This window comes from Myxine glutinosa, chromosome 2 (assembly GCF_964187855.1).
Source record: "Myxine glutinosa chromosome 2, kmMyxGlut1.1, whole genome shotgun sequence".
Lineage (NCBI taxonomy): Eukaryota > Metazoa > Chordata > Myxini > Myxiniformes > Myxinidae > Myxine > Myxine glutinosa.
This window is the reverse complement of record NC_136262.1, coordinates 164,983,171-165,008,521: the sequence shown is the minus strand read 5'-3', so window position 1 is coordinate 165,008,521 and position 25,351 is coordinate 164,983,171. Positions and strand designations below refer to the sequence as shown.

The following is a 25,351-nucleotide window of genomic DNA, read 5'->3' as shown; positions in this document are numbered from 1 at the left end:
GGAAAATAACATGAGCCCCTCTATTTCATTTAAAGGAAGAGCTCTAACTATACCTGGAAAGACATCCATTAAAGTAAATCTAACAAAAGTTTCTCCTCTACTCCTGGCAATTTATTCAAAGCTTGAAAAAGTGATTGACCACGATACTTTGAAAAAGAATGATAAGACCATTAATAATTCTAGAGGAGACATTTGTATTTTCTTTAATAATCCAAAGGGTGTAGATCTAAGTAAAATGAATGATGTTAATATTTCTGGTGAAATGTCATTTCGTTCTATGATAGTTAGAGATTATTTAAAGATAACTTTTGATATAAAAATTGTAGAGATTGAATCTGTTAATGAAAGAAAGTATATAGATATTGATGGGAATATTTTTCTTGCTAATTAAATATGAGTCAATACAGCAGTGAAGATTTTACTATTTCATTGAACTCGGACGATAGTGATGATAGTATTTCATTGAACTTGGACGATGGTGATGATAGTATTTCATTGAACACAGATGATAGTTATGATACTAATAGTTTGTGCTCAAATGATAGTTATGAGAGTAGCTTTATTGATGACTCTGAGTATGATTCTGAGTATTCATGTGATAGTTATGACTTAGATGATTCTGAGTGAAAAAGTGTTTTAGTTTAAGCACAGCGATATATATAAAACGGAGCTGTAAAGCTCAAAAGTGTTTTATTTTAAGCACAGTGATATATATAAAACACCACGTTTTCTCACGCTATAAATATGGTTTATTGTGATACTTGCGAGAAGGAAGTAAAATATTATAAACAACATATTCTCACCGCAAAACATACATACAACATTTTAAACAAACTTTCCCCTCTTCCACCTGAAACAAAACACTGTTCTACATGTAATAAAAATATCCTCAAGAAAGGCTTCAAAATACATCTTAAAACAAATCTACATTTATCAAATTTTATCACAACTAAAAACTCTGATGGAGCATTCAAAGGACATATTAAAATAAGAGTCTTTAACTTCAAACCTCCTGAACCAGAGTCTATAGTTGATGCTGTAGAAATAGTTAAACCTGCTGTTCAAACGTTGATTGAAAAAACACTAAAGGAAATGAAACCACTTAAATTTTATATGGGAGTAAAATTAGAAATGACAAAGGATGAAGGAGTTATAGATGCACCATACATGAGAACTGAGCCACACTTTATATCTTCATATCAAGATTTTAAAACATCAGGAGTCTATGATGAACTTATTAAACAAGAGCAAGATGTGGATAATTCAATCGTAGGAAGTGGATTCAATATAGGAAAAATTATTTACATAGACATTCATATTCTTAAATCAGATCCTCTAAAAGCTTCTTCTTACATTGATTTACCCAGTGTTATCAAAAATAGAAAAGCAGTTATCAATATCAAAAATAAAGACAATAAATGTTTTCTCTGGTCTATTTTAGCACACTTACATCCTCCACATTTTCATGATGAAAGAGTATCTCATTATAAAAAATATGAGAATACATTAAATACGAAAGATCTAAAGTTTCCGATGACTTTAAATGATATTCCTAAATTTGAAAAGATGAATAATTTATCAGTTAATGTTTATGGTCTAACAGAAACAAACAACATTCAGGTTTTAAAGCTTTCTGACAATTGTAAACAAACTCATATTAATCTTCTATATTTTAATTCAGACGAAAATTCACATTATACATACATCAAAGATATTGCTAAATTAATAAAACCACAAGTCTGTAAGAGAACAAATAAAATATATATTTGTTTGCGTTGTCTTAACTTCTTCAATTCACAAGAAAGATTAGATAAACATTCAAATTATTGTGGCGAACATAAATCAACGGTAATCAATATGCCTAAAGAAGGCTCAAAGATCACATTCAAAGATGAAAATAAAAAGATCAAACATCCATTTGTTATATATGCTGATTTTGAAAGTATTTTAGAAAAAATTGATACTGCTTCTCAAGATCCAAAAGAATCATACACAAATAAATATCAAAAACATACTCCTTGTGGTTTTTGTTATTATATCAAATCATCCGTTGGTGATAAATATAACAAGTTAGAGATGTATAGAGGCTCAAATACCCCAGAGGAGTTTGTGAAACGACTAGAAAAAGACTGTGTTCGATTAACCAAGATAATGAGAGAAACCAATAAACCAATGTCCTTAACAAGTAAAGAAAAAAGGGAATTTATAAAAAACAATGTCTGTCATATTTGTGAGGAGAAAATTGGTAAAGGTCTAAAGGTTAGAGACCATTGTCATCTCACTGGTAAATATAGAGGTCCGGCTCATCAAAGTTGTAATATTAATTATCAACTCCCCTCTTTCATTCCTGTCTTTCTTCATAACAACGCTCATTATGATACACATCTATTTATCAAGGAACTCTCAAAGACTTCTGGAAGTATCTCAGCAATTCCAAACACGGATCAGAAATACATTTCATTCACAAAAACAATTCACACATCTCCTATTACTCATATCAGATTTCTTGATACATTTAAATTCATGGCAAGTCCATTGGTTAACTTGGTTCAAAATCTAAAAGAGTTTCCATGTCTTTCAGAGTATTTTTTAGATAAAGATTTTCTAACACAAAAGGGAATTTACCCCTATGACTATATGGACTCATTTGAGAGATTCAATGAAACACAACTTCCTTCAAAAGAAAATTTCTATAACAAATTAAATAATAGTCATATATCTGATAAAGATTATGTACACGCACAAAATGTTTGGGAAAAATATAACATCAAGAATCTTGGCGAGTATCACGATTTGTATCTCAAAACTGATGTGCTTTTATTGGCCGATGTATTTGAAGCCTTTAGATCTGTTTGTCGCACTGGATATGGATTGGATCCTGCTCACTACTACACAGCACCTGGATTGGCCTGGAGTGCGATGTTGAAAATGACAAAACAAGATTTGGATTTGATAACCGATGTTGATATGCTTTTGATGATTGAAAAGGCAAAAAGAGGTGGAATTTCACAAGTCTGCTCGAGTAGATACGCAAAAGCAAATAACAAATATCTTCCAAATTATGATCCAACGAAAGAGAGTTCTTACTTGATGTACTATGACGCGAACAACCTGTATGGCTGGGCAATGTCTCAGGCTCTTCCTTATGGAAAACTTAGATGGGTAAAGGAAAAAGACTACAAAAACGTTTTACAAGATGTATGTATCTCTACACAAAAAGAATTGGATGAAGAAAAAGTTGGTTATTATTTTGAAATTGATTTAAAATATCCAGAGGAACTCCATAACCTACACAAAGATCTCCCATTTGCTTGTGAGAAAGAAAGTCCAAAGAAAGAATGGTTGAGTGATTATCAACGATCGTTTGATATAGGTGAATCAACAGAAAAATTACTTACTACATTATATAACAAGAAAAATTATGTTCTACACCAAAGAAATTTGCGACAATATTTATCAAAAGGTCTAAGAGTAGAGAAGATCCATAGGGTTCTAAAGTTCAATCAAAGTCATTGGTTAAAGGGGTACATTGATTTTAATACACAAAGAAGAACAGAGTCAAAAACAGATTTTGAGAAAGACTTTTATAAATTGATGAATAATGCGGTCTTTGGTAAGACTATGGAGAATGTGAGGAAAAGACAAAATATCAGACTATCAACATCTTGGGAACAAGCATCAAAATTAATTAATAGACCGAGTTTTACTCGAGCTGAGGTCTTTACTGAGAACTTTTGTGCGATCCATTTGATTAAAGAGAGTATTGAAATGAACAAACCTATTTATATTGGAACAACAATTCTTGATTTATCAAAGTCATTAATGTATGATTACTTTTATAATAACTTGAGGAAGAAATATCAAAATGATGTTAATCTACTTTATATGGATACAGATAGTTTTATTTTGAAAATTAATACCAACGATGTTTATTCAGACATGAAAAGAGACATTAATATCTATGACACGAGTAATTACAGTCCAGAGAGTGAGTTGTTCTCTTCTAAAAATAAAAAGGTGATTGGAAAGTTCAAGGATGAATTAGGAGGAAATGTTATGAGTGAATTTGTGGGATTGAGGTCAAAGGCTTATGCTTATAAATACATTGTGAATAACGTTGAAAAGACTGATAAGAAGTTAAAAGGTGTAAAGAAAAATGTTATTAAAGAAACAATAAACTTTAAGGATTATTATAACTGTTTAACAACAAAGAAAGAAGAGTTTAGAAAGATTAATGGAATAAGAAGTTATAAACATCAATTATATTCAGAAGAGATAAATAAGAAAGCATTGGGGGCTTTTGATGATAAGAGGTTTATTTTAGAAAATGGAATTGATAGTCTCCCTTATGGTTATATAAGTATATAAGTGATAAGATATATATATAAGTGATAAGATATACATAAGTGATAAGATATATATAAGTGATAAGATATATATAAGTGATAAGTTAAAAAGGGGGGGGGGGGGGGGGGGTTGGGGATTTTAACGGGCTACCGCCGCCTTTTTTACTATTATATAAATGATAGAACCAAGTATCAACCAGACTAAAGAGTGGAGGTGTAATCAACCTTGGTATATAAATGGAAAACATAATGAATGTGAAAAATATCAAATAGGTATAATTGAAAAGGCAACTGGTAAAAAAGTTCACAAAACAAATAAGAGAATTAATTTAAATACCGGTGAATTGGGTAAAAAAGATGGAAATATTTTTGAGTGGACGGAAAACTTTGATGGTTGTCAGGAAAATATATACTTTAATTTAAAAATGGTATGTGGCACTGGAGGCGCTCAAATAAGAACATTGAGGGAGGTTTACCATTTTATCTTAGCTCAGTTAAAATATCTTAATAAAGAACCAAACTCAAACATATTTTTTGTTAATGTATTAGACGGTGAGGAGAGTTGTAGGAGAATTAAATTATTTCCCACGCATAAACAAATATTTGTAGGGTCGTTGTTTGAGTGGGTTATATTCACCAGATGATATTAAGAGTAAAAGGTTAAAAGGTCCATGAGGTCAGAAGGATCACAGGTGTTTAAGTGGTCTAATGAATAAGGATAACATGTCAAAAGGTTAGAAGGTTCGTAAAGAACAGGGTGAGAGAAATATAGGTGTTTAGGGGCAATGAGGGAGGGAAAGAATTAATATGGAAGTGAATGGGTCAATGTTTGAGTGGGTCAAAGATTAATCTGCCAGATGATATGTAGAAGAAGGATGATAGGTCTATAAGAGAAAACAAATATTTGTAGTGTTTGAGTGGTCTAATGAACAACATTAAGGATAGGTACTACAGACAAAAGGTTCATAAAGATGAGGGTGGGAGAAATAGAGGTGTTTATGATTTTTGAAAAAGACAAGGGGGTAAATGACATTAGATAGGGATTTCCCATGTTAAACGGAGGTGTCCCAGAAGCAACATTATTACACTACTCACTTTCTACTCAAGAATGCACTTATTCTTGTAGTGACCTACTTCTGGTTAAACTTCCAAAATCCAGACAGTCTGCACACCGAAACTTCTTCCATTCCTCATTTCTCCCATCTGTGGAACCCCGTTTCACAAACAGTTCTGTCTCATTTTTCTCTCCAGGACTTGAATCAAGCAGAGCACCACCATCTCTTGTTGTCTGCAATTCTGTCCCATGATCTTTATCAATCCCGTTAACCTTTCCTACCACAACCATCTTACTTGCTAGTTTCGGTGATTCCTTCTTCCTGCCATTCCTCTTATCCTATTCACTTCCTCCCTTGGTTTTTGTACCACTCTCCTGAATCTTGCTCTTCCATGAGCCTAGACCCTGTGAAGGAAAAACATGCAACACCTGCACAACATGTTTGTAAGATTTAGGAAATAGAGCATCTGCAAAAACTATTATGAAGCAATTCAGTTCATGGATCAGCATAAAACCTTCACTTTTTGGGGAATCACATTTGTGATTCAAATCACATTTGAACAAATGATGGTATGAGTGGTTCAGATATCTGAGGGTGTGGAGGAAATCGTGCAAGTGAGGAATTCTGAAAGATGTAGAAAATCTTACCACTTCGACCAATTGAGATATCGCCAGGCCAAACTTGACTTCAACAGCCTCGTCTAACCGATACACAGGTCGCACCCACTTCCGGTAGTCCTTTAGCAGGGTTTTCATCAGGTGAGCCTCAATCTGCACAAGGTATTGTGCCATTGTAGGCCCTGTGTGCACATCGATTCATTTGTTAACTACCCACAAGTGCAACAAATTGTGAAACATGAATCACACGCTAACAATAAATCTCAATGATACGCTGATAATAAGGGGAATATGAGGAGATGGGATCATAATAATAATGTTAAGTTCCTGACATAATCTCCCTTGCTTATGCCTACAAGGCAGACCTCATTAGGATGTCATCCTGATCAGGTTTGATTCAATTATTTCTTTATGATTTACAGTGCTATTTGCTCTGGGTTATGAAAAGGTTGTGATTGCTCAATTCATTATGTGACATCTGAAACACAAGAAGCGGATCTTCACCAAAATCTAATCATTTCGGCCTTGTCACACACCCAACATGTCCACAAAATTTTGGCTGAATCCATCCGCAACCTTTTGAGATATCCTGTTCACAGACAGACAATCAGGGGTGAAGACGTAACTTTTGTCCATCTTTGGTGGCAGAGGTAATTAGGAGATTTATTGACCGTATAAAAGGGATTTTATTTTTGTGCACAAAGTCTCGGCTTTCGGAAGAGAGGGCAAAAGGCAACACATTGAAAGCGGGCAATGGAACAACGATGTGGATGCAACAAGTTGATGAACAAACAGTAGGAGAGAGAAGACGGAGCCTCCGGATGGAAGAGTAGCATCAAACTGACTGAGAGAGGTTGTTTTCCAAGAGGGCGAAGAACAAGAACAAGGAAGGAGTAGAAGAGAACAGTAGTCCTGGATATGTGACCTGTAGAGACTGGGGAGAGAGGAAGGAATAAAGATGATAGGGGGCAAGACCTCTGGAGAGGCAATTAAAACCAAGAGATGTCACCAAGATTTCTGCAATAACAGCAGCAGACTCTGTGCTTATGGTTCTTTCCAAGAGATGCTGATGAGGTTGAGAGCTTTGGATTCCACAGCATCCAGGAAAGAGTTATGAAGATGCAGACGAGATTGGATAAAACCTATGCACAAGTTTATCTCATCCCATTTGCAGATATCATATCCACTCTTTCACCTCTGGGATACTGAATCCTGTGGTGAAGCAGTTGCCTATATAGAGCTTGCTGTGTCTTCATAGAAGGTAAACCCAAAAATGGTAATCTCAGATCATTCCACAAAGCTGGCAACAGGCGTGTGTTGGCTCTCAAGGTATTCAAAAAGTATCTTACCAAACTCGATGCTCAAATCTCAAATCAGTCTCCTTCCCCAATGTCCTGATGGTGCCTTGTCAATTCTGTCTCTGGCATGCGTTCCCACTCCATCTCCTCCCTAACTTCAAATGGCACCAGACTCTGCTTGTGAGAAGGCCAAATTCCTCAATTATGTGATTGCTTACAAATATTGTGTCTGCAACACCTTGATATCTGCTGCACCCGGCCAAACCAATCATACCGAACTGCTTGTGGACACTGCGTCTTCATCACCTGAGAAGGGGAGGGCTTTTCTGGCAAGCCTCATTTCTGATTCTGCAACTGGCCTGGACGGTATCAGTGCACGTGTTCTAAAAACCTGTTTTGCTGCTCTTGCACATCCTCTTTCTGCTCTGTTCACATTATCATTTGCGCTCGGTCAACTTCCTTCTTATTGGAAGTCAGCTAACATCACTCCATTACATAAACATGGTGCAAAAACTGCTCCCCTTAACTATAGACATATCAACATACTTCAAATCCCGGCATATCTTGAGAATTTGATACAATGTGGAACCCCGTCTTGCTCTCTAAATTCTGACTAAGGCATCCCAGATCACCTCCAAACATGGCATACTGACTTCCTCTTCTGGTATAGACAATACATGGCTCTCGGGGGATCCTCTCTTATCCCTTTCAAGGCTGGATTGAATGCCCCAAGGTAGTGTTTTGGGCCTAGTCTTTCTCCAAATATTAATCAACAATCTTTCTGACTCTCTGGAAAATCTTCTTTATCTCTTTTCTGAAGACTCCACCCTCTGCCATACCATCCTTCATCCTTCAGATGAGCAGGAATTAATTAAATCTCTTGCTTGTTGCATCCACCTATTGCCCCATTGGTGGTGTTGCCTTGTGTCCTCTGTCATCTCACTCTAAACTGTACTTCCATTTTACACATAAAATGCAGGGGCACCAGCTAATAGGGATGAGTGGTACACAGTGGTACATACGGGTGAGTGCATTAAGCAATCAAAAAAGCTACACAAGATAAGCCATCCTCTTATGTAGCTTTACAAGATGGTTAACCATAATTGTTCTGTTACGAAATGCAAATCGGAATCACAAAAATATAGGAAATACGAAAAATATCCTTGGATGAGAGGTGTCAAGTTCATACCATTTACTGTTGGAACAAGCGAGCGACAGCAGTGAATAAAACACACATACACGCACACGGATGGATGCTTTTCCTTTTACTAATAGATGCAAAATTTTTGTACAAGTTATCTTGTGGTCACAAAACCAAACAAAATGTATATTTATAATGACACTCAGAGCCCATGCAGCTATCACTCCCACCTCTCTCTCTCTCTCTTGGTAAATATGATTAATAGTAAATGTCATCATTTTAAACTTTGTACATTTACAAGCCCCAGATATGACCTTCTCATCGGTGTTAAGAAGCAACCAAACCAGATACGGTGTCTCCCTCTGGGAAATCTGTCTGACTGTTGGTAATGATGCCATAATCTTTCCAAAAGCAGACGTCCATTAAATAAATCGCCAAGCCTGCCATGTTCACACGAGGTAATCCCGCAAGATTCTCACATCCACTTACTTACTGGCAGAAATGGTCGACGGTTTGGGTAAAACGTACCTACAGCCCTTGCACCAGTCCACGCGGCTTTAGGACTTCGCAGTTCGGGGAGCTGCAAGCTATCAGCTTTTTGGGCAAGTTATATATATCTAACCCTTTCGTTGTGCAGAGGCACACCCCTTTCTCCCCGGTACATTTCCAAGTATTTTCGGGTCCTTTTAGAAGCCTTGTGAACCATTTTAGGTAACCATCCTTATCTCCCACACACAATATACTTTAACTTGCTGCCCCAAACACCGCCATTTATAGGGGTTTATCCACCTGTGCATTATGGGGCATTCTGGAGCAGAATGCATCACTTCAAAGGTTGTGTGTTGTCCATTACAAATAATATGTTGATCTAAGTCCTTCAATTCGTGCATGGATTATATTCCAATTAAAATGTGCATGAAATATATCAGTAATACAGATGACACTGCAGTTATATGTGAATACATCTAATATGATGATTGCGTCACCATTACATTGAACTAAACCTGCAAGGGCGAGCAATATATAAAATATAGATAGGAAGTACGTTACAAAAGATTCAAACCCTTGGCGAGTCATACCTAAGAGTTTTAACATGGTATGTGCAGCGTCCTTGCTGGACACTATTTAAAAAGGAGAGAACCGCCAAACAACCATTGCGGAGGCTTGATGGGCCTAGTGGCATCCTCCTGCATTGAAGTTCCTTGCAAGAGAACATGTATTATTATAATTATGCAAAATAATTTGAGAAAAAGCATTACAGCTAGGTAACTCTTTTGGAATGTCCTTTTCCCGAAGAAGGTCATGGAAAAATCAGAAATGAATGAAACTCAAATGAAAGTTATAGTGAAGAAAGGACACATGCACAGCATGAGGAAGTAAACCTGGAATTTCAAGGTGAGACATCCACTCCTTGCTGATAAGCAGTCTAAACTATCAAGGTCATTTTGCCAACATCATTACCAAAGATTGTGATGGTATCACCTTTCCCATTTGTTGGCTGTAATTTGAATAACTACAGCTTATCCCTCCACGCTCCCCACACCCAATTACATTCCTCCATCCCTTGTCTCCTACACACTAACTCCAACTTACAAAACAATCCACGGCCATCTGCTCAGCTCTGTAGGGAGTGTCATTTTAGCATCGAAAACCAGACCTGCAGTGTTAACTGTAAATCGGTCCATGCCTTGCAATTAGTGAATGAAAATAGATGTTATACCCCCAAACTATAAATCTATTAACAGCTACTTAGCACATGAAAAAGTACAAAAAGGTACTGCAGTCATTGCCGGGCAATTAGCCTGGGCCTGCTGATATCATATCCCCAGGCAATCCTTGCATAAGCTATAAGCAGTCCACTTGAAGTGTTCATCTCATTGAACTGTAACGCATCTCACTGCTTCAACAAAGAACTGCAGATAAAATCCAAGGCCTCCAGAATTGGAAATATAAAGAAAACTAGAACAATGTGACAGTGTCGCCAATATGCCTCCGTATAGTCCCACAACGGGTAGACGCCATCAATCGGCATATGTATGGGTTGTGGATCACGTTTGTGAAGTTTTGTGTTGATCGGATAAGGTTCGTTTTTCTATCCAATATGGCTGCCAAAACCACGTGACCTATGACATCATCATTTTCAAACTATATGCAACAATGCTGTTAGATGTTATTTGTAAAATTTTGCATCGATAGGGTGAGCGGTTTCAGACATATAATTATTTAATATTTTCCTTCAATCCAAAATGGCTGCCAAACCATGTGACCTATGATGTCATAACTTAATATTTCAATACAAATGGGTCATAGATCATGTGCATGCAATTTCAGCTTTTTAGGATAAGAAATTCGATCAAAACATTTTTGCCTGTTTCATGCAGCATCATGCTTTTTTCCCCCATTGGGAGTACTTGACAATGTGCCAAGTTTCAAATTTTTCCATTCAGCGGTTTCCAAGAAATAATTTTATTATTATTTGCTTTTAATCCAAGATGGCTGCCATAACACGTGACCTATGATGTCACAATTATCATTAAAACATTCCGCATAGGTGTCACTCCTACCCTGAAAGTTTCGTCTCAATCGGACATATGGTTACTGAGAAAAACGAGGTTTAGCCAGGACGGACGGACGGCCAACCCGAAAACATAATGCCTCCGGCGACTTTGTCTGCGTAGGCAAAATGAAGAGAAGAGCAAATAGGGTATAACAGACAAACAGCAGCTATTCCATCTACCATATAAAACACAATATGTCAGTTTGTGTGTTTGTACAGATGTCTGCCCCCCTTCATAAGGGTACGTTTTAAAGGCCAATCTTTCAAAACGAATGTGTGTTCACTTCGGTCTATTTTTGAGGATAAGAAAACTCGAATTTTTTTTTTCCATAAAAGAGTAATTACATCTATTAATATTGGAATTGTAGACGGTGGCTTGCAAACCGAGCCTCAAGGGCGGTGTACAGAAGCGTTAAAAAAAAAAAAGGTGCAGGGAGGTGAAATTTGCTGCACGTGATGTGCAACGCATGCAGAGTAAACTGAGTTCTCATTCACATCCATATGATGTCTAATAAATAAAGAAGATATAAGCACACCTGACACAAGGCCGAGGCTTCAGCCTTTGGCACACTCACAATGCTGCGCCGTCGAATAAATTATTCCAACACGTCATACTTGACTTGCTTTTATAGTAGTTTCTTTATAGTTTACAAATGATCTGCACCAGAGGAAACGCACGAGTAGATCCACTGCCAAACAACCAATCCGGATGTGTCAAACAGATTTAATCATGCAAAAGTGCAGGCATTCATAATGTAGCCAATAGTAATATCTTGCCTCATTTGTAACTGTCAATGCTCAACTCGACGCAGAAATCAGCGCTTGAATTGGAAAAGCTTCTAATATTTTTGTGTGACTGAAACAGGTGTGTGGGACAAAAAAGATGGACTATCGTGACCAAGATTAAGGTGTACCTTACTGCCGATGCTCACCGGGCACTTTTAACCTGCCATTGCTAACGCGAAATGTGTAAATCAAAGAATCTTTTTTAACACAATTCTCAATATTTAAAGAAAAGAGTGGCAACGTCAAGAACGCGAGCCATCATTGTTGTGTTCATAAATGCAAATCCGACTCATGGAAATCCCACTATATTAAATAAGGCAATTCTGTGAATGTATATACTGTATGTATGTATGTATGTACATATACTACATGACCAAAAGTATGCAGACACCCTAACATTGAACATCTCATTCAAAAATCATGCGCTTTATGGCAGAGTGGCCAGACGGAAGCCAAACAGTTCAATCTTGGATTCATCAGACCACAGAATCTTGTTTCTCACAGTCTGAGAGTCCTGTCGGTGCTTTTTTGCAAACTCCAAGTGGCTTTCATGTGTCTTTCACTGAGGAGAGGCTTCGATCTGGCCACTCTGCCATAAAGCCCAGATCGGTGGGGTGTTGGAGTGATGGTTGTCCTTCTGGAAGTTTCTCCCATCTCTACACAGGATCTCTGGAGCTCAGCCAGAGTGACCATCGGGTTCTTGGTCACCTCTCTTACCAAGGCCCTTCTCCCCCGATTGCTCAGTTTGGCCGGCTGCCAGCTCTAGGAAGAGTCCTGGTTGTTCCAAACTTCTTCCATTTAACAATTATGGAGGCCACTGTGCTCTTGGGAACCTTCAATGCAGCAGAATTTTTTTTGTAGGCTTCCCCAGATCTGTGCCTCGACACATTCCTGTCTCTGAGCTCTGCAGGCAGTTCCTTCGACCTCATGGCCTGTTTTTGCTCTGATATGCATTGTCAGCTGTGAGACCTTATATAGGCAGGTGTGTGCCTTTCCAAATCATGTCCAATCAATTGAATTTACCACAGGTGGACTCCAATCAAGGTGTAGAAATATCTCAAAGATGATCAATAGAAATGGGAGGCACCTGAGCTAAATTTCAAGTGTCATAGCAAAGGGTATGAATACCCTTTGGGTATTGTCAATGTCAATGTGATATTTCAGTTTTTTCTTTTTAATAAATTTGCAAAACTTTTTAAAATCTTGTTTTCTCTTTGTCATTATGGGGTATTGAGTGTAGATTGATGAGGGAAAAAATGCATTTAAACGATTTCAGCATAAGGCTGCAACATAACAAAATGTGAAAAAAGTGAAGGGGTCTGAATACTTTCTGATTGAACTGTGTGTACATCTGAAAAATCATATAAAACAAGAAAATCACAACACAGAATCACATTTAATCAAAATCATCCGTCCACAACTTTTTTTAATTTCCTGCTTTGTATCGTTTTTGGCCCAATCTCCCAATGGTGAAGAATCACTTTAAAAATTATACTTGCCGTATCCGGATCCGGATCCGGATCTTCACCAAAATTGAATCGATTCTTCCTTGTCAAACACACCACTTGTCCACCAAGTTCCGTCCAAATCCATCTATAACTTTTTGAGATATCCTGGTATATGTTGGTTTTAACCCTATCACTCAATGATGAAGAATCACTTAAAAATTAAATAATTCTCATATCCGAATCCATATTCAGATCTTCACAAAAATCGAATCGATTCTTTCTTGTCACACACCCAACCTGTCCACCAAGTTTCGTCCAAATCCGTCCACAACTTTTTGAGATGTCCTGCTATGTATCGTTTTTGGCCAAATCTCCCAATGGTGAAAAATCTCTAAAAATTCCACTCGCTAGATCCGAATCCGGATCTTCACCAAAACTAATCATTTTATCCTTGTAACATAGGCTACCTCTCTGCTAAATTTCGTCCGAATCCGTCCACAACTTTTTGAGATATCTTGTTCACAAACGGACAAAGGGACAAACAGACAGACAAGACAGACACGGGTGAAAACATAACCACCATCCTCCTTTGTTGGCGGAGGTAAAATAAAAACAGGGCTGGGCTGATCTCCACCAAACTTTTCATACATGTTGGTAGTACCCAGGTGGTGGGTTGTTCGTGTGCAGCCACCCGGCTGCTGGTTGCATCATTTTTCTGTGGGCGCGTCTGCTGCTGATGCAATGCCTCTCTTTAGCCAGTTATCTGGTGCTCATTTCACCGACCTCGGAAGGTGTGACAGGCTGTCAACCCCACCTGGTGTTAATTCAACAGGATTCGAACTCAGGACCTTAGGATCCCAAGCCCACCACCCTATCCATTAGGCCAACACCAGGTGATTGTACCCAGGTCAGGTCATGGCAATAACCTGCCCATTCAAGGCAATAACCTTTCAAATTTGATCGGTCTCATCACGAAAACTTCTACATGCTTGAGGAAAACCAAAAACAGATTTAGAATCAGCATCCGAAGAGCTATCTAGCCGACCTATAAATTAATTATATCTGATGACAATGACTTGATGGCCAGTGTATCGAAAGGCCCCCAATCGGTAAACCACCTCAGTGACCAAGCTAAGAGGACACAACACAGAAATAATTAATTAAATTTCTCATTCTTTTTTTCAATTTCTGCTCATCTTAGTTTGTGCCAAAGAGAAAAGTCCCATGTGGCAAAGAGAAAAGTCCCATGTGGCAAAGAGAAAAGTCCCACGTGGCAAAGAGTAAAGTCCCACGTGGCAAAGAGTAAAGTCCCACGTGGCAAAGAGAAAAGTCCCATGTGGCAAAGAGTAAAGTCCCATGTGGCAAAGAGAAAAGTCCCATGTGGCAAAGAGAAAAGTCCCATGTGGCAAAGAGAAAAGTCCCATGTGGCAAAGAGAAAAGTCCCATGTGGCAAAGAGAAAAGTCCCACGTGGCAAAGAGTAAAGTCCCACGTGGCAAAGAGTAAAGTCCCACGTGGCAAAGAGAAAAGTCCCACGTGGCAAAGAGAAAAGTCCCACGTGGCAAAGAGAAAAGTCCCACGTGGCAAAGAGAAAAGTCCCACGTGGCAAAGAGAAAAGTCCCACGTGGCAAAGAGAAAAGTCCCACGTGGCAAAGAGAAAAGTCCCACGTGGCAAAGAGAAAAGTCCCACGTGGCAAAGAGAAAAGTCCCACGTGGCAAAGAGAAAAGTCCCACGTGGCAAAGAGAAAAGTCCCACGTGGCAAAGAGAAAAGTCCCACGTGGCAAAGAGAAAAGTCCCACGTGGCAAAGAGAAAAGTCCCACGTGGCAAAGAGAAAAGTCCCATGTGGCAAAGAGAAAAGTCCCACAATGGAAAAGAATCATGCTTCATAGCACAATGTCTCAAAAGGTTGTAGACAGATTCGGCCAAAATTTGGTGGACAGGTTGGATATGTGACAAAGACTAATAGATTTCATGTTGGTGAAGGCAAGGATATGGATCAAGATCTGATAATTTTTTAAGTGATTCTTCACCATTGAGGTACAGGGCCAAAAACGATATACAGCATATCTCAAAAAGTTGATAGATTGAAAAAAGTTGAAGTTGATAGATAATTCCTACGAGCCACAATTTTTTCTGAATCTTGATATTCCCCAATACTGAGTGCGCAAGCAGCACGTTTGATTGGTCATATTTATGGGTCATAAAATTGGTTTAAAAAACCGTAATATTTTGTCCAAGTGCAACTAAAGTTGAGGTTTTTGGAATTGCCAACAAGGCGATTTGTGCTCTCCAGTGTTCAAGTACAGTAAACCCTTAAATATCGTGGGTTTGAATATCGCGGTTTTGACAAATCTACGGCAACTTCTTTCTGTACCCATTTAGTTATCGCAGGGCTTAATTTCGACCAGTCGCGGTTTTTGGTTTTTGAGTTGAGTTGTGATGATTATCTCCCACCACGAGCCTTTTGTTGTTTATTTCTTGCAACACTAATAAAGGAATGGAAACAAAGAGTTAAACGATATTCAAAAGCGATTCTTTTAATTTTATTTATTCCCTGGTTTATGGAGCTGCAGAACGATTTATATAATAAACACATCGACAGATTCTAAAGGTAAACAATTTAAGAGATTATTAGGGGAGGAATGGTGGGAGGAGGGGGAAGTAAAAAAACAAACAAACAAAAAAAACAACCTTTAGAGGCATTCAGGAGGGGGAAGTTTGATGCTTCTAAATGCTTAATCTTCTTCTACACAACAGGAGACTTCATCAGAAAGATGATTTCTGTTTATTTTACCTGTTTATTTAATTTGTGATGTGTTTGTTTAAGGCTGTTGCCCACCTTCCTCTATATTTTCTCAGAGCCCAGGAACACAAAGGAAATTGATTTTAACTATGGCAGTTTTGAATATCGCGGCATATTACAGGAACGCAACCCCGACAATATTTAAGAGTTTACTTCATATAATTATATTGATGTAAAATAAAAGATATTAAAGGCTGTAGGAAAAACTTTTTTCGGAGGTTTATACTGCCGCTGATGTAGTGCATTTTAGAATTTACACCACCTTATTGAACACGTTAAATTTGTTATTCGTGCCTGTTGTTTGTATCCTTTATGATATCCTTAAAAACATTCATTTCCTGTTTGGAATGATTTGCAGTCTTGTTTGCCTGCCAGACAGGCAGACTAAACAAATTACCTTACTCCTCTGTGTGCATGCTCTCGCGGGATGACATTCTGTACAATTTGCCCATTTCAGAGCCAAAGTACTGCTAAACTGCAGGTTTGTGTTTCGACTCCAGTTGTGCAGTGTTCAAAATTTAAATTCAATTGAAACTATAACGCCACTTAGTAGAGCGCATACTCCCGCCGTGGGTCAAGTTGGAATAGTACGATTTCACAAAAGTTTGAGGGAGTAGTTCAGTGACAACACAAGACAGACACTGCACAGATATATATTTAGAATATATAGAAGATAATGTTAAAAAAAACAAGGCAATTTCACTTACATTTTCGGATTCAGCGTTCAATTCTATATAAGTGAGTGTATTTTTAGGCATGTGTGACTTCAAATAAAATTGTAAGCCAGGAAAACGTTCGTTTCACTCCTTGGGGATACAACATGTAAAACTGGCCCAAACGTGAAAACAAAACTCGCTCATTTTAAGTCGAACAAGCTATAAATGCGACCACTCATTCTTCTAGCAAGAATCCCGTGCACATGCTAGTCACACTTATAACTCACCTAAGTCTTTATAAGTTCATCAAATACTGACACCGCGATTGACATTCGCTGAGGTAAATGTTGATATCTCTTCTGAGGTAAAAATAATAATAATAATAATAACAGTTTTAAAGCATTATATGTATGAAACGATACATGAAACGGGGAAACCTAATACACACTTTGGTGGTTTTAAAATGACAGAATATGTCTTTATTAGAAAAAAGAAAAAGAACCTTGAAGACGACGCTGCTAACAAAATTCACTGCTCTAACGCATAACCACGACTTTAAACTACATTTACAACAAATATGAAAACTATTTTCATATCACAATGTTAAATATAGAATATATAGCAGATAATGTTAAAATAAATGAGCCCTATCTTCCAATGGTAAAAAAGCCTTCAAAAAATTCCTGGATCCGGAATAATATCCTGAGCTTCACAAAAAACGAATCAATTCTTCCTTATCCCAAGGGCAATCATCCCACCAACTTTCATCCAAATCCGTTCAGAACTTTTCCAGATATCTTGTTTACAAACACACGAACACACACACATGCACACACACACACACACACATGGACACGATCGAATGCATTACTCCCTAGCGGGAATAATTAAGAAGTTCCTCGATCATAGACATAGACAGAGTGAACCAATATTGCTTAAGCACGTTTTTCGTTTTGTGTGTGCATGGGGTAATGAGCTGCACTGTGCTCACTGCTTATCTTTTAAGCACATCGCAGATGAGTCAGGTGCAAGAGTTAATTTTTCTCCATCTCTTTCCCCTTGTGCCATGTGGCAAAGTGTCGTTTCCTGCTGTTTCTACATCATTCTATCCAAATCTATATCGCATGCTAAATGACTATCTCAATCTAATCATTGGGGTGTTGAATGACGTGGTTCCTCTAAACACAGCAAACAATACGAGGTAACAAAGAGTGATCAAATCTATTTAAAATCAATGAAATCCATTTTACAGTTTGCAAATATAAATGATATAAATATAAATGAATAAATTTAAATATAAATTAAAATAAATTAAATAAAATATTAAAATATTAAATAAATAAAATTTATATATTAAATAAATCTATTAAATATTAAATACAAATGAATTAAAATTATTAAAATATAAATGAGATAACCAAACATAACAAAGGAATTTTGCCATTTTGCCATTTTGCCATTTGCCATTCATGAATTTTGCCATTCACACACACACACACACACACACACACACACACACACACACGTCACAAAACTGTATGCTGTGGTGGAATAGAAGAGAGAAATATGATGAAAACATCATAATGTCTAACAGTGACGACACCGCAATACTGCATTTGACCGCAATGAAAGTTATTGTCTGCCATCTCATTGGTGGGACATGCTTGTTGGGATACACTGGATGTTCATTGGATCGAGAACTTTCGTCTATTGAGGGAAACTTTTGAATTATTTACCAAAAGCTGGATTCTCATCTTACCAGACAGGGTAGTACATTCTGCCCATGTGTACCAATAGACACCAAATGATTGCTGGAGAAATCTGGAAGGTAGCTACAAACAGTGACAATGAAAGTGTGGGACATTAATTTGGTGTAAGCAGGACAAACATTACGTATTAATTACTGCTAATTAACGAAGCCATCAGGGCTATTTGCAAAGTGCTTGTCCCAGATCATATTAGCATTCCTACTGCTTGATAGCTTGCAGAAATGGCAAATTAGTTTGAGCAGCAGTAGGTATTGTCACGATATGGAGGCACCATTGACGACTCATACATCCCAATTAGAAGTGCACTCGGTAGCGAGCAACCTCCACCAGATGACCAGTTTACCTGGTCACCCAATATACCAATCCAAATGAGTTCTGGATTCCCAATCTTTACATCCCAATGATACCTTAGTATCCCAATGAGAGGCCAGATCTGGATTAGGATCTTCACCAAAATTGAATCAATTCTTCCTTGTTTCGTTACACACCGAATCTGTTCACCAAGTTTGCCCAAACTCTCAATGGTGAAAAATCACTTGAACTTCTCTGATCCGGATCCGGTTTTCACCAAAACCTCATAACTTTGTCCGTGTCACATACCCAACCTCTCCACCAAATTTAGTCCAAATCTCTTCACAACTTTTTGAGATATCGTGCTATAGATTGTTTTTAGCCCTATCTCTCGATGGTGAAAAATCACTTAAAATTCTCTGATCCAGATCCGGATTCAGATCTTCACCAAAATCTAATAATTTCGTCCCTGTTACATACCCAACCTCTCCACCATATGTAGTCTAAATATGTTCTCAACTTATTGAGATATCCTGCTATAGATTGTTTTTAGCCCTTTCCCTCGATGGTGAACAATCACTCTAAATTATCTGATCCGGATTCGCATCTTCACCAAAATCTAATAATTTTGTCCGTGTCACATACCCAACCTCTCCACCATATGTAGTCCAAATCTGTTCACAAATTTTTGAGATATCGTGCTATAGATTGTTTTTAGCCCTATCTCTCAATGGTGAAAAATCACGTAAGATTCTCTGATCCGGATCCGGGTTCGGATCTTCACCAAAATCTAATAATTTGTCCATATCACATACCCAACCTCTCCACCATATGTAGTCCAAATCTGTTCTCAACTTATTGAGATATCGTGATAGAGATTGTTTTTAGCCCTATCTCTCGATGGTGAAAAATCACATAAAATTATCTGATCCGGATCTTAACCAAAATCTAATCATTTCGTCCGTGTCACATACTCAACCTCTCCACCAAATTTAGTCCGAATCCGTTCACAACTTTTTGAGATATGCTGTTCACAAACAAAGAGACAGGGGTGGAAACATAACCTGCCTCCACCTTTGGTGGTAGGCGTAATAATTACTCCCGTTAGGGAGTAATGCATTCGATCGTGTCCGTCCGTGTGTGCGTTATATTTTTTTATTTGATTTTTGACTGTGCCTGGACGCAACTGAGGTTGTGGATCTACTGATGTACCATCTATTGATGTGGATCCATGATCGAGGTTGTGGATCCGCTGTTTGGAGAGGTCCTGGGCTGAAAGGATCGAAACCTCGAGGAAGAACGGTGCCCAGCTGATGATCCATGCAGTCGGGAAACTAGTCAGTTGCTTACGGGTTGAAGTTCTTGCTTTCGGTGGAGAAACTATGTTTGAGGTTTACAATTTAAATAAAGTTGAATATGGGATGTTGTGAAATTAACATCATTTACAACAATCCTTTAAATTATTTATATTTTTTAGGAACAACCGATACTGTATAATAAATTAGGTGTGTGTGTGTGTGTGTGTGTGTGTGTGTGTGTGTGTGTGTGTGTGTGTGTGTGTGTGTGTGTGTGTATAAAAGAGAGAGGTAAAATTGTGAGGAACAGAAATGAAAAAACGAGATGTGTGTGTGTGTGTGTGTGTGTTCGTGTGTTTGTGAACAAGATATCTGGAAAAGTTCTGAACGGATTTGGATGAAAGTTGGTGGGATGATTGCCCTTGGGATAAGGAAGAATTGATTAGTTTTTGGTGAAGCTCAGGAAATTATTCCGGATCCAGGAATTTTTTGGGGGAATTTTTTTTTCTGTTTTCCTTTAAAAACCATTAATTTTTGGATTCCTCATGCTCTGAATATTCCAAAAATGTATAGTTTTGCTAATCTCCAAAAATTTTGAACGAAAAAAAAATGTCAACCTGACTAATAGTTGTGAAGGGAATATTGTATGCATAGTCCTAGTTCAACACCTATGAATTGCTCAATAAAACTTTTTCATGCATCAAAGGTAAAGGTTGCTCTCGTTTTTACCCCACACACACCAAGGCGAAAAGTGGGGTTAAACAATAATGCTTCACTTCTGTCTCTCCGTCTGTCTGTCTGTCTACAAACGTCAGTTTATGATCGAGGAACAACTTAATTTGAATTCAATATTACACTTTAAACACAAATGAGAGAATGAAGCAGAAAACGAAGAACCTGCATTTAACAGTACTTTGTCTCTGAAATTAACCCGATCGCGTTCACAGAGAGGAGCAAGACAATTTTTTCCTCACTCTGCCTGTCTGACCGTCAAACAAAATTAACAATCATTCCAAATAGGAAACTTACTGTTTTTAAGGATGTTATAAAGGGCACAAAGAACTGGCACGAAGAACTAAGTGACGTGTTAGATAGGGTGGTGTAAAAGACGCTGTATCAACGGTGGTAAACTTCAGAAAAAACAATCATTTATACGACCCTTAAAATCTTTATCTTATATCAATTGAATTATATCCTTTACATTACCCTTCCATTTAGCAGTACTTCGACTAAGTATTACAGCAGTTTATGTCATTACGACCAATCAAATTTACCTCATTACCCTGCGCTCGCGAAGTGACAAGCAGGGTTAGGCATTCGGGTGCGTATGTGCGTACGTGTCTGCATTTAAAAAATTCATTTTCTCGGCAACCATTGGTCTGATTGACACGAAATTTTCACCACAGGAGTGCCTCCTCCAGTGGAATATTTTATGATAATTATGACGTCATAAGTCACGTGCTATGGGCACCATCTTGGAAAAAATGTGCACCTCTATATCTCTAAAACCGCTCCATGGAAAAAAACTGAAACATGTCTCATTGTCAAGTACTCCCCATGGGGAACAACATATATTCATGATGACGTCACCGGTGCCTTCGTTATGACATCATAATTCGACAAGTATAACGCTTCATCCGATCAGTATGAATTTTTTTTTTCTGCAACTGTTGGTCCTACTCTGATGGACACAAAATTTTCACCATAGGAGAGTCTCCTCCTGTAGAATATTTTAATTAAAAGTATGACATTATATGTCACGTGGTACAGGCGCCATCTTGTAAAAAAAAAAAAACTTAAAAAGTTGCACCTATATATCTCTGAAACCGCTCCGTGGAAAAAATTGAAACGTGGCTCATTGTAAATAACTGCGCATGTGGAATAAGTGTTGTTGACGATGATGTCATTGGTGCCTTAATTATGTGTGCCACAAATTATTCAGGGACAACGCTTTGTCTGATCAGTTTAAAATTTATTGAGCGTGATCTACGCAACAATAATTGTATTAGAGAATATTGTTACGGTTTTTAGAACCTTCACTTTGTAAAATAATAAGCCTTGTAAATAATTCCCTGTAAATATCCCCATTTGTTAAAGGTCAAAGGTTGCACCCATAGTGAGGCCATATTGCAACATGTAGGACACCATAGGAACTTCTTCAGTTATTTCATTAGTATGTGTTTCAGGTAAGGCTCTGTTTCCAATAGTGTGACTCTGCGTTGCATTAATCAAATAACCTAGGCCCCTTGTTCAATCCCGTTCATTTTGCGGCTTGCCTCCCTCCAAATTGTATTGCGTGCCTTTGCCAGCAGCGTTCGCTGCATTGAGCCTTCGCTGCTGCAGCGCTCGCTCCAAACGCCATTAACCATGCGGTCAGAGCGGAGAAAAAGGGGGAGGAGTTGTCGAAGCGAGGCGTGGCCCCATCAACATGTCACGAAGGGAGGAGCCGGTGAACCCTCGCGACCAATCAAGGCCGAGGCGTGTTCACTGGTAGGCGGACGTAAAAAGCATGCGGCTTGATACGCGTGCGCGTTATATAAGTGCAAGCGCAAAGCCCTTTTATGGACTCGCTGGGAAACGCGCACTGCGCAAGGACTGCGCCACGGACTGCTTATTGTGATCGCTCTGCGCTGGGCGATTGCTTGATACGAACTGTGTAATACGAGCAGCGCTACCTGCCGGGTTTCGCCGCGGAGCCAAAGCGTGGACCGGAGTGGAGCGTGAACCTGGAGCCGGACCTCAACGCCTGAATCATCTGCCCGGACCTTCCTCCCCTGCCATCTGCCTGGACCTTCTCCTCCTTCCTGCTATTCCCCTTTTGTGTAAGTCTGTCTGTATTGTCCTGGGCATGGTAAATAAGACTGTGTAAGGTTGCCCTGTGTCTGCTTCTTCCTCTTCTTATTGTATATGCCCTTCTTTCGTTTCCTCTTAGGGTTTTCTTGTACGTAATTAATAAATCTTTGTTCTCCCTTTCCTTTGGTTTCCTCTCATCCGATCGCTTTCGTGATTTCCTCAAATGAGTACCGGTGGCACGATTTGGCCAAACGCTCAGAATCGGGTTAGTCTATTGCTAACGGACCGAGTCGCAGCTCACTTCGCTCGGCGTATCCATTAACGCTGCGGCCCGGGCAGGAGTTATCTCCTCGCTTTACGGTCGGATTAATAAGCAGGTATTTGGAACTCCATTGACCAATCACCCTGGCTAATACCGACCGGAGGTGACGTCATAATTTCCAGGATCGGAGACGGCCAGCTTAAAAGACAAGGGGACTAACCCCCCCTTGGTAACGGGAGTGCCGTACTCCGAATCCGCAACAATATAAATGTATGATGTCATCGCTCACGTGGTCTGGCAGCCATATTGGATCAAAGAAAAAAAAACTTCAAAAACAGAAGAGTTGGCTCGCACAAAGTTGATTGCACAGGGTAAGTATTTTATGAATACCATCTCGTTAATGATCATGGTTCCCTGCTCACACCTTTTCCTTTTGAGAGTGGAATAAGGCAATGATGTCCCCTGTCTGGCCATCTGTATTCCACAGGAATGTCCACTGTCTGGCCACCTATATTCCACAATGGTGTCCCCTATCTGGCCAGCTATATTCCACAATGGTGTCCCCTGTCTGGCCAGCTATATTCCATGTCCCCTGTCTGGCCAGCTATATTCCACAATGGTGTCCCCTGTCTGCCCAGCTATATTCCACAATGGTGTCCCCTGTCTGGCCAGCTATATTCCACAATGGTGTCCCCTGTCTGGCCAGCTATATTCCACAATGGTGTCCCCTGTCTGCCCAGCTATATTCCCTGTGTATTGAGCCTTTTCTCTGCCTGATGATGCGAAAGTTAACCGGTATCGTGGTTCCGTGCTGTAATCCCTTCATTCTCCCTGCTTATGCTGATGATTTTCTCGTGTTTGCAGGAAGTGCAAGAGACATTCAAACAGTTTATGACTGTCAGCAAATCTACTCGACAGCATCATCTGCGAAAATCAATTGGCAGAAGAACTCTGGACTACTTTTTGGACCTTCTTCGCCTTCCCATGGGGCCACTTTGGAGCCAGAGTTATTTCTTGTAAATGATACAGACGTTATGTTGTGGGATTTTAATACCGAAAATAAAAATCAATACCAGTTATCAATTTTTCACATCTCAAGGGTGCAGTTAACCACTGATCGATTTTTCACACCTGCAAGTTGCAGTTATCCTCTGATCGATATTTCATACTTACGGGTTGCAGTTAACCACTGATCGATATTTCACACCTGCAGGTTGCAGTTAACCACTGATCGATATCTCAAACCTGCAGGTTGCAGTTAACCACTGATCGATATCTCAAACCTGTAGGTTGCAGTTAACCACTGATCGATAGTTGACACCTGCAGGTTGCAGATACTTTGCAGACTCGACAATAAGAATGCAAACCGTGGCGCGCATGCGCAGCAGCAGCGCAGTCTCCGATCGGCGTCACTTACCCGCGGTCGCCAGGATCAGCGCGAGGACGAGCGTCAGGTGCAGGCGGTTACGGATGCACCGCATGTTACCCGCTACGTGTATCAATGGCGGCGACTGGACTCGAACCAGGACCCGCGAGCACAAAAAGAAACCCGCCGTGTTCGGCGACCGGCAACGATAGCGGGCGGACCTAGATCGAGGGGCGGAAAGTTTGTACGTACCCACGTACGTTTTGTTCACGCTGCGCACGCACTGCGTCGATCCCGCGGACGTAGGTGGACGCGCGACGCTACTTGAGCGCAGATTTACGTGCATTGGACGGTTACATGGTATATGATGGCAGCACAATGGAACCTGTAATATGTATACCCTATGGAACAAAGGGCGCTCATTTGGTGCGTTAATTTATGGTCCATGGCTCCGCGTGATTAGTGGTACTGAAGCTCGAGCTCGACTACAATCAGGGAAAAACAGCAAAGAGCAATCAGAGATTACAGACCCTCGCCACGACGTGTGTGGTTTTGTCCTTTGGGTCCTCGGGGTCATTTTAGATATTTGGGGTCTTTAGGATCTTCTGGGTCTTTTCAATCTTCTGGTTCTTTTGAATCTTCAGGATCTTTTGAATCTTCTGGGTCTTTTCAATCTTCTGGTTCTTTTGAATCTTCGGGGTCTTTTGAATCTTCTGGGTCTTTTCAATCTTCTGGTTCTTTTGAATCTTCGGGGTCTTTTGAATCTTCGGGGTCTGTTGAATCTTCGGGGTCTGTTGAATCTTCGGGGTCTTTTGAATCTTCTCGGTCTTTTTAATCTTCGGGGTCTTTAAGGTCATTTTCAATATTC

General features: G+C 39.1%; 1 protein-coding gene across 1 annotated transcript in view; it reads right to left on the bottom strand.

Annotated features, from left to right (window-relative positions):
* LOC137422221 (neuronal acetylcholine receptor subunit alpha-5-like) overlaps positions 1-24,679 on the bottom strand; it is an 85,463-nt gene extending 60,784 nt beyond the window's left edge. The window contains exons 1-2 of the mRNA XM_068108980.2: positions 24,535-24,679; positions 6,049-6,200 (exon numbers count right to left, since the gene is read on the bottom strand). Coding sequence (XP_067965081.2) covers positions 6,049-6,200; positions 24,535-24,598 — 216 coding nt within the window. The 5' untranslated portion in view covers positions 24,599-24,679. The remainder of the gene's footprint in view (positions 1-6,048; positions 6,201-24,534) is intronic.
* Positions 24,680-25,351: the final 672 nt, after the last annotated feature.